Source organism: Biomphalaria glabrata, chromosome 11, assembly GCF_947242115.1.
Source record: "Biomphalaria glabrata chromosome 11, xgBioGlab47.1, whole genome shotgun sequence".
Lineage (NCBI taxonomy): Eukaryota > Metazoa > Mollusca > Gastropoda > Planorbidae > Biomphalaria > Biomphalaria glabrata.
In genome coordinates, this window is record NC_074721.1 from 38,343,798 (window position 1) to 38,354,941 (window position 11,144).

The 11,144-nt window shown below is 31.3% G+C and overlaps 1 protein-coding gene across 1 annotated transcript in view; it reads left to right on the forward strand.

Moving 5' to 3' along the window:
* LOC106052549 (metal cation symporter ZIP14-like) overlaps window positions 1–10,695 on the forward strand; it is a 30,199-nt gene extending 19,504 nt beyond the window's left edge. The window contains exons 6-15 of the mRNA XM_056045613.1: window positions 399–556; window positions 1,780–1,945; window positions 2,495–2,664; window positions 2,916–3,024; window positions 3,803–3,858; window positions 4,817–4,891; window positions 5,740–5,782; window positions 6,732–6,884; window positions 7,193–7,380; window positions 8,323–10,695. Coding sequence (XP_055901588.1) covers window positions 399–556; window positions 1,780–1,945; window positions 2,495–2,664; window positions 2,916–3,024; window positions 3,803–3,858; window positions 4,817–4,891; window positions 5,740–5,782; window positions 6,732–6,884; window positions 7,193–7,380; window positions 8,323–8,442 — 1,238 coding nt within the window. The 3' untranslated portion in view covers window positions 8,443–10,695. The remainder of the gene's footprint in view (window positions 1–398; window positions 557–1,779; window positions 1,946–2,494; window positions 2,665–2,915; window positions 3,025–3,802; window positions 3,859–4,816; window positions 4,892–5,739; window positions 5,783–6,731; window positions 6,885–7,192; window positions 7,381–8,322) is intronic.
* Window positions 10,696–11,144: the final 449 nt, after the last annotated feature.

Sequence of the window (11,144 nt, forward strand, 5' to 3'; positions counted from 1 at the left end):
TATGTTTAAATTTTTTTATTTCACATATTGAGCAAATTTAGAGTTTTCCCCCCTTTATAAATTCATTTCTTTTTCATGTGTTTTTATAATCATTTTAAATATTTAATTTGGTCTTTAATTCATTAAGAAGTTTTTAAAAAGGTTTTTCTTTTTTTTTTTTACTTTTAATTGTCTAGCATTCAAATTGTGCATGCAAGTGAAACCTATTGAAAATGGATATGCCTTTTGATTAACATAATTGCCTTTATGAACTTTACCTTGGCAGATCTATGACTTATCTTAAAAAAGACAGATTTTGATTATATTACTTACGAAAGATTAACTGGTAATAATGTTATTTTTATAATAAGATATTTTTAAAAAAATACAAAATATTTTTCGATTGATAAATTTTTCAGGATTGAGTAAATTGATGGAAACTCTAGGCATTTTGCCGACCCCCCATTCTACAGCTGACGAATCAAGCCACAGCCATGATAGGAAAAAGAGAAGCACTACTAACGGCAAGCTGGTGTCTCAAAATTCAAACTTAAGACACAGGCGACAAACTGGCTCTGTAAGGAGAGATATCACTAGCTGTAGTGTACAAACCTCTTTTAGTTTTTTGTGGGGTAAATTTATACATGCTATGTTGTAATAATGCAAATATTGTGTTATATTTGAATCCTTTACAATGTTGTTCTGGACAGCTTAGATGAAACTTTCACCATTTATTAAAATTAGTTTTCTTATATCCATGTTGTGCAACAGCCATATCAGAATCATTATTATATATATGTAGGTCTATGTTCTGAAATAGGTGAGTGTTGGTAGAATGGTAAAGTTCTTATAAATCCTGAGGTTTCTATTTAAATTTAAGTAAGCACTGGGATTTTAAACTTAGGGATTTTAAGGATACCTCTTAGTCCATATGTCTGTGTTTTTTATATATATATTGGCACTACTATTATATATATATATATGTATGTCTATGTTCTGAAATAGGTGGAGTGATAGCATTTATTAAAATTAGTTTTCATATATACATACTGTGCAATAGCCATATCAGAATCATTATTATATATATGTAGGTCTATGTTCTGAAATAGGTGAGTGTTGGTAGAATGGTAAATTTCTTATAAATCCAGGGGTTTCTATTTAAATTTTGGTAAGGACTTGGATTTTAAACTTAGGGATTTTAAGGATACCTCTTAGTCCATATATCTATATACATCTATATGAGTACCTGACATACACTGAGGGTGTAAAAGGGGTTTGTGGTTTGTTTTACTATTCACATGACACGCTTGTTAACCATAGAAACAGAAAAGCTTTACATCATTTGCCCACATCAATTGCCAGGTTCAAAAGAGTTAACTTTACTTACTCTACTTTATCTTATCTTATATAATACAGACCTTACTTCAAAAAAGAAGATGATTACATCCTACGCGTCATACATTCAGTCATGCATATTAACAAATGACCTAAATTCTGCCAAGTCACTGGTTTTTCTGGCTAGCTCAGGCAACCCATTCCATGCTCTAATAGCACTAGGGAAAAAGGAGTATTTGTACTAATTTGTCCTAGCATACGGAATGAGGAATGCGCCTTTATCTTTATGTCTTTTTGAGTATTTTATTAAATTTTTTTTTGTATTTGAAGATTATGATTCAGTGTTTTATGTATAATTGCTACTTTACTTTTGAGTCTTCTATCCTGAAGGCTTTCCTAAATATAGTGATTTTACTAAAGGTGTTACTCTAGTCAAATGTCTAATTAATTTTGTTTCCTTTACAGGAAATCAAAGAATGTTTTTCCCCTGCTCAGTTGATGGCAATCTTTGACTCCCAGTCTGGTCTGAATAAAACTAATTTTGAGCTACTATGTCCTGCCTTGATCAACCAAAAATTGTATGGTGCCTGCTCTGAGTCGACATCTGTGAGCAATATTTCTGATGCTGAAAGTGAGCATAAAAAGAAGTTTCACATAGTCAAGAATTAGTTTTAGATTTTCATTATACTTTGAAATTGTTTTTGTAATAATTATCTTTACTTTTGTTTTATAATAATTAGTTTGTAATCTTAAAGGTTGTGTTATTATACAGGTAATAATATTGAAAGTTACTGAATGGAAATATTATCTGTATTTATCTGTTTATAAATATGTTATTATAAAATGTACTGGCAGCTTAATGTTTTTTTTACCTTGGATTGTCCAGTTCATTACCACCCTAGCTAAGTTTGATTAGCTAATTTTTTGTAAGAACTGTGATGCCTTATTGTCAAGATGACACATGTTTGCATTACATACTTGTCAGAAACTAACGATGATGTGAAATTATTTGTTTAATTTGTTATAGGCCTAATTACTTGGAAAAATCAACATTAATACAAAAACACAATATAGGAAAATATTTCTTAAAAGATTATACTTAATTTTATTTAAGAATTGAAGTTGACATTATTGAGAATACATAAGTTTCATATATGTTTATACCTTTGCCTTCAAACAGAATTTGGCTATGGAACCTTGGCAGTATTCATCATCTGTCTGTGTTCAGTTCTTGGATTGATTGTTGTACCATGTGCATCCAAGAAAGTTTATAACTTTATTTTGTCATCATTTCTTGGCTTGGCAGTTGGCACTCTATTTGCTGATGCTATATTACATCTGATACCTATGGTAAGAAAATATAATGTAAAAAAAAAAAGTTCAAATTTTGTTACTCCAAACTCAACCCTGCCAGTGCCAGAGAATGAATACTCAATCATTTCTAATATAATATTAGGCCTCGTGGAACACTAATGTTCCGCAGAACACAGTTTGAGAAACGCTGGTTTAATATAATATGAGCTTAGTTTTAATTGTAGTTACAAAGAAGACCAGAAGACATTGACAGTAATACAATAAAATGCCTATTTCCTCAACTTCAGGCAATGGGAATACATGATCATGGTGAAGAAGGTCATGGTCACTCACATGAAGACAGTGATGCAATAGTTGTGGAGGAATATGTCAAATATGGCTTGGTGATAATTGGAGGTATTGACAAAAAATTTTTTTTCTAATAACTCAGTTTTAGTTCAGATCAGGTTTGTATTGTAATTAATAACCTTTGGTCTTAGTTTTTTCATGTATAGAGACTATTAAAATGGAATGCTTTTTAACTATAGCCAGTTACAAAATTTGATTTTAAAAACTGATTCAATTATATAAACTGACTTAGACTTAGGTCCTCTGCGCATTGGGCGGCAAGCTGTCTCCATAAAGATCTTTCATTGGCAATGTCTGAAGCCTCCACCTGGTGTCCACTGTTCTGAGGTCCTCCGTGAAGGTGTGTCGCCAAGTAATACAAGGACGTCCCTGTTGGTGCTTTCCTCGTATTGGCTTCCATTATTCCATTGCAGGTTGCAGGTTCTGCCAGCTCTTAATTTATTTTTCTTCAGGGTTGACTCCCAAAGCCTTTCTCTTATTTGAGTATAGCTGCAAGGGAGAAAAGGTTTGGATTCTGAGTCTTACTACTCAGTGAGTAGACAGCCAAGGCTAATGACTGGTTTACTGGTTTAGGTTCATGTGAGAGTTGATTGCATTCAACCCGTTCTGTTAGTGATAACAGTTCCACCAAAAGCAATATTTGGGCCACACATGTTGGGCCATCTAGAAGTTGCAATGGCTCAGTTAAGTTGTTATCGCCAAAAGTGATTATGGATATAAGCACTCCACTATCTATAAAATGCTTCCAATGGCATGGGTCTTAAATTATTCATATATTGCATTATATTTTATAAACATTTAAAATAATTGTATTATTGTTCTTCAGGTCTCTACTTGTTTTATATTATAGAACTGCTGATGGAGAATCTGGGTCACCATTCAGTAAGTGAAAACATTTTAGTCAAATATACATTTTAGTAGCTCATTACATTTCCTATTGGCTGATCGGGTATATATGGTATGCCTTTTAGAATGTTGTTGTGATGATCCCAAATTAGAGCCGTAAATGATGCCATCCTGAAAGAGACAAATATGCAGTAATATAGTTTGTGTAAATCCATTATTTAATAAAGGGAAATAATGCAGTATTTTAAAAATAGTTGTTTCATGAGATTATTACCCCTTATTGGCTTATTAGTTGTTAATTTTCTCCTGAACTATCTTCTTTTATTCATGGCTTGGTCTGGAGAATGTCCAAGAGCCTTTTGTGTTATTGATAGGAAAAAATGTCACAACATTGTATTGATTTGTTTTTTAAAGGGGAAAAACTCTAGAGATTTTCTCAATGTGTTAAAATCAACATTTTTTACATGGAAAAATTAGAAAGGTCATTTTTTTTTAAATAAAACTATTGCTTTATATTATTTAAATTTATTTTGAATTCAAATAGCTTAAATATATCATTATCATAAATTCTAAAAAAAAAATTATGAAAACTGCATTCATATTTATACACCCATCTGTGAAATGTAGCTTCCAAATTAATATTGCTTCAATTATCATGTCCTTTGTTCTATAGCACAGAGTAACACTTTTTACAGAACCCTGACTTCTGTTTCTAATATCACCAAATGTAATATCTGAATCCCAAAAATGGGAATTGCGAGGTTTAATTAGATATTCTATGAATTACTTGAATAATTATCTAGTAGGCCACCATTTTAATTAATCTATCTAAAAATAAGCAAAGTGTTCTACTAAATACAAAGAATGTGCGAAGTGTTCTGTTAAGGAAAAAGTCTAGGAAACACTGAATTATTAGAATACATCTTTTATCTGTCATAAATACACATTCTAAACAAATATTTAATAATCTGTAATTCATCAAATCTATTTTCAGCACAGCCACAGTGAACATGATCATAGTGAGAATAGTTATCAAGTCACTGAAATTTCTGAAGGGCCTGACAAATTGGTGAGAAATATGTGTATGACTTTATGGAAATATTTGAAAATAATCAAGCACAATACAATGCATTTGATCTTACATTTTGATTGCTAAATACGTTTCATCCTGAAACATTAAAGACAATAATAGAAAGCAAGCAATTATTTTTTAATCATTTATGCAACATTTGCATTTTAATATTATATGTAAGCAAAAACACTGTGTTTAAAGTTTTGGAGGTGAAAGAAAACTCTAAATCTGATATTAGGTTTCCACCTTTGTAGAAATTTAATTAGAATCTAAAATAATTTTCCATGTGGCATCCAAGGGTAACAGTTTAGATGTCTTGGGTTTTATTAGTTTAATTTCTTTGGTCATATTTATTTTCAAAGAACAAATAAAAAATAAAGACAGATGACATTATCTCCCTAATCGCTAACAAAAGAATACTCTAAGTATGTTTAATCCATTTTTTGTTTAACATTATTTGTGACTTCATTACCTAATAACAGTTCGTGGTCATTTGCAAAATTTTGAAATATACATTTTTGTATTTAACTCTTTCTCTCCGTAATTATTTACCACATTCTGGTGGAATCAACGTTGGTATCGTCAGTTAGGAGAGAAAGAGTAAAATCCTTAAAAAAAAAATTTATGCCAAAACATCATTTTGTTTTCATTGTTTGTATCTTGTTTGCTCTATCATCTAACTCTATAGAAGTTTGAAAAATGTAACCATACCACTTCAAAAACTAATTTTTAAGTATTTAACTCTACCTATGCGATCCCTGCACAAATAATATTAATATCTCTTGACTTACACCAGGTTGGTTGCTAATGCTTTGATATAATTGTTTTATTTTTTGCTTTTTCAGAAAACTGAAAATGACAGCCATGGGATTAAGACATCAAAAAATGGTATTTATTATTTAAAATGTCTTTGACTTTTGATGTGCTCTTAGAAATCAATATAATATGGAATTCTTATTTAAGATAAGAGATAAGATAATTTTATTGATCCAATCAAATGGAAATTCAGTTTGACTACAATTGACAACCTCAGTGTAACTACTTTAAAAAAACAATATGGACGAAAAATTCAAACAACTTTCACTCACGAAACACATAAACATTCACAACCAGCGCTTTATGAGTTTGACTTCTATGTACTTCTCGATGACGACAGCTGATCTTGTAACACTCTGACCGATAGTGGGATAAAGGAGTTTTAAAATCTTTCTGTTTTAGTCCTAATGGAAAGGAGATGACCACTTCGTTCAGATCTTATGTAACAGTGGTTTAATGGATGCAGGTTGTCTTTAAGAATTATTATGAGTGTTTTGGAAATGCATCTTTCTTGAAAAAGCTCTTCAAGAGATGGTAGCTGTATTTGAGTGATATACAATCCTTTTTTAATTAGTCTATTAAGTCTTTGTCTTTGTGCCAGCAGGTGATGGCAAAGTTGATTAGACTGCTGATAGTTGTTGTGTAGAAAAGTTTGATTTGTGACTGTTTTAACAAAAATAAATGAATTATCATTAAAACCTTATAAAATACTCAGAAAGACACAAAGTTAGAGGCAAATTTCTTATTCCATATGCTAGAACAAATTTGTACAAGTGCTCCTTCTTTGTGAATGGAATGGGTTGCCTGAATCAGTCAGGAAAAAAAAACAACTAAGCATTGATTAACATACCTGACTAGATTGTGACACATGAAATATGTAGGATTTAATTATCTTCTTTTTTGAAGCAAAGTCTGTAATCTATAAAATAAGATAAGTTTTTAGATGTAATAAAAGTAAAATTCATTAAAAATTGTATTCCTAATGCTTTTATTAAGCTAATCATGGTTTTGTAATCTTCAGGAGTTACACCCTTGGCTGTGATGATTATTCTTGGGGATGGTCTTCACAACTTAGCTGATGGTCTTGCCATTGGTGCTGCATTCTCTGGTAGCATATCTGTTGGAGTTGGCACCTCTATTGCTGTGTTTTGTCATGAGCTTCCACATGAACTTGGTAATGACAATAAGTTTATATGCTAAACCATTGTTAAACACATATACCTTTTTTATAGCTGAATTTAACACATTTTTTTAATTAGCTGTTTTGGAGCTGCAAACAATGGAGATGTGGTATTAATGTGGCACATTTTAAATTAACAATAGAATTTTGGTTTAAATACTGCCCTCTTTTTTAAATAATAGCTGCTTGAAGAATGCTTAAGTGTAACAAAATTTTTTTATTAATCTTTAGAAAGTTAATTCTTCAAGACACAAAATCATATAAGAAATATTTTAATGCCCCAAATGTATCTTGTTACCAAGGTGATTTTGCTGTGTTGATCAAGTCTGGAATGAGCATAAAGAAGGCACTGGGCCTGAACTTTCTGTCTGCACTTACAGCTTTCATTGGCCTGTATGTTGGCATTGTAGTCTCAGCCAATGATGTAGTCAGAGCTTGGATATTTGCTATAACTGCTGGCATGTTTATATATATCGCCCTTGTAGATTTGGTAAGTTCCTCTAGCTTAAGTCTAATATGATATAATATTATAAGATAGCATAAGATTTTTTGTTTTAAGTCCCACTTTCAATAACTAAATCCCATTATTTGTAGAACAGTTCACTCTCAATGGCAGCGTAATGGAATAAATAGTTTGTTAAGTAGTTGTATCAGTAAGAAAGTAAAATTTTAAGATTAATAAACTGCATTGATGAGCAACTAAATTTAAAAAATCAATAACTAAAGGACGCTTTACCATGAGGGCTTCATCAGTGACAAAGGATCATATTTTCTGTTAATTTTTTCATATTCAGTGTTATGACATGATTAGAATTTAGTATTTGTTTCGGGAATAAGGGAAAAGTTTTACTTAGTGACAAGTGACGTGACAGATCTTTAAAAAACAAGAACGCTTTAGGATTTGATAGAGACAAGACGTTTTCCTATCCTAGAAAGAATAAGAAGTAGTTTACGGACATAGCTGACATCAGACGATTCCCTTCGTGATTATTAAACATATTTGTAGACTAACATCAACGTCGACTACATATTTTGATTGTTTCGGCCTTTCGCCAGTGTTACTGAAGTAGTTTGAGTTCAGTGTTACTTCCAGTCAGACTTAGATCTACACTAGTTATATTTCAAAGAATCAACACCACGCAGAAGCCTTAAGTACCATTTTCAGACAATGCTATCAATGGGGACAGAAGGGAAATGATGTAAAGTTTTTTTTTTGGTCGACAGTTACTTCCCCAACATTAGAGTTGGATGGACTTAGAGGTTTCCTAAAAAGTTCAAACTCCAAGTCTTTACTGGGATTCAAACTCAAGACCTATCTGTTTGGAATCAAAGCCCTTTACCACCCTGCCCCCAATTCATAACTATTTTTAAAAAAATTGTTTCTATTTCTACTGAATTTTTAAATGTTTTTTTTTTAATGTTCCTTTTTCAGATGCCACTTCTCATAAAAAGCAAACATGTATTGGATCTTGTCTTGAGTAACATAGGCATTCTTACAGGATTTGCAATTATGCTGATAATTGCCATATTTGAAGAACACATAAAAATTTAATTGTTCAAAAAAAAAAAAAAGGACCACTACTTTTCTTTGCTCTACTGGCTTGAATTTGTTTCCAGAACCATTTAGATATCAGCGAGTGTCCAGTCTTTCAGAGCTTGTTGTTACGTAACTAAGAGACTGTGTGTGAAATATGTTCATACACTTTTATATCAATCCGTCCAAAAGCAAAAAACAAAATTTAATCTGAAAAAAAAAATGATAAAATATTTTCAAATAGTTGTTTATTTTATTACTGAAAATCTTTGAAAAAAATATTTACAAAATTATGTTGGATTTTTTTTTAAAATTTAAACAATAAAAAGCGTTTGTAGAAAAAATATTAACTTTATTAACTAAGCAAAGATAAGCCTACTTACTTTAAATGACTGTATTTATACCATAATGATCATTTCAAGACACAAATTCTTTCATTTATTAAAAAAAACTGTTTTAACATATGTATAATGTCCATATAATTATCATGATGAATTTGTATAACGGTATATTCAAGATAAAAAACAAGAGGTTATAATTAAATATGTATGAAAACTTGCTTTAAAAAAACTGAAAACTTCTTGTTTACCTAATAATAAATCGCACAAATTTGAAATTAATTTTCTTTTGCTTTAAAAAATATATTAGGCAAAAACGTAAACCCAATACATATTATGTAATTTGTATATTTATCAGAACCAATATTATTTGACCTTTGACTCCGTAACAGAAAGTATGGACTGAAGTTATCTTCTCTTACTTAGCAGAAGTCATCAGCATTAGTGTATCTAAAGATATGCTGGTGCAAAAGGGATTTTTTAATAGCCATTTCTGGACAGACTTCCTTCTCTGTATCTTTACCTTGTCTCTTAATGTTGATATGTTGACCAGCTCCTTACATTTTCTTTTTTATTTCTTGCCATGCAGAGTGTCTCAACTAAAACTAAATCTGTCCATTTATTCCCAATGTTTCTTCTAACATTTGGTTTGTCCAGGGCCAGATTTAGACTTGATAAGACCCTAAGCTATTTGAGATATAGGGCCCCTTGTATCAACGTAAGGTAGTTTATTCCTATGCTTTTTCTTCAAAATAATGTTTTGGGGGGCCCCCAGGCAAGTGGGAGCTTTAAGCTGATGCTTATGTTGCCTATAGGTTAAAGCATTGGGTCTGTCCATTCATTCCCAATGTGTTTTCTAACATTAGGTCTGTCAATTCATTCCAAGTGCAAGGCCAGCTTTAGATAATTGGAGGCCCTAGGTGAAGAGAGTTTGGTGGCCCCAAATGAAATTGAAAAATAAAAAGCGAAATAATAAAATGACGCAATTTATTTAAAACTTAATGTACTCCAACAATAACGTAGGGCAAAAGTTTCGCTATTTTTTCTCTTAAACATTGTTTTGAGTCCTGTGAGAGGCCACCCACCAATCGGGGTTTGACTATGCCTAAGACTGGCCCTGTCCAGCGTCTCTTCTAACATTAAATCTGTCCATTCATTTCTAGCTTTATGCCTGCCAATTAATCTCACTTTTGTTTTCTTTGCCTCTGGAAACATTCCTCGTAGGATTGTCTCTCTAGGTCTCAAGGATCTTGTGAAATGTTCTGACCATTTTGTTATGTACTAGCTTTATAGCGGTAAGGAATTTCTCATTATTCCTAAAGAACAATATGTTCCAAGTCGCTGTTATTGTTCAAGATTTGTTAGTATACTGAAAAATAAACTGGGGGCTTAATAATGTAGGTTATTTTATTTAAATAAACTATAAATATAAATTTGCAACTGTTCAATATCCATTATTATAATTTTCAACTAGTAATGGGCTTTAACTTTTTGAAGAATTTAGTATATCAACCAGTTCTAGAAAAAAAATAATATTATGTTAACCTTCACAGAATTTGACTTTTATGTTACAATTAACACCTGGTGTCAACCCAGCACTGATCATAAAGTTCCCCTTTCAGACCTTGATATTTTTAAGGCAGATTTGTTTCTTTGGCCAATAGTTAAGGAGAAGGGAGTCATGTGACCAGCACACCAACCAACAGCCTTTATTTTCCCCAACTAAAGTCAGGTATCCATTAGAGTTGGGTGGATTCAGAGGGCGCCCTAAAATCAATGGAGGTTGATGTTGCGCAATATTGTGTTGTATTTTATTATGTATAGTGTTCTTGTTGTAAAACTTTACTGTTGTAATGATGTGTATATATAACATTTGTTGTATTAAAATAATAAAACATAAATTCTTTCACAATATTGTTTGGTAGAATGTGAATTTTAAAGTTTTATCTTATGTGTATTTTTCTGTTGTGTTGTCTTTATATGAGAAAAGAGTCTTTGTAATCACAACAAATTTCCGTAAGGATCAATAAAGCAGTCTTAGTCTTAGTCTTATCTCAAAAATTTATCTTATCAAGTTTTTCTTATTTCAAGGTTTTATCTTATTTCAAAGATTAAAAGAAAAAGACCAGAATAAATTTAAGATACTTTTTTCAAGCGGCTATTAAAATATTTTCTTTAATATTAACTTTACCTATTACAAGTTTGTGTCAAGAAACAATTCAAATTTTAGAATTTTAAATCAATTTAGCTCTTAACAAATCGGAATAACTTGCCGTCCAAACGTTAAGCGCGTGGCGGCAAAACACGATTACAACTCTCCACCAGATGGCGCTGTAGGCCAACACAAAAATGCTTAGCGGGGAAAATCCTACCTATTAAGAT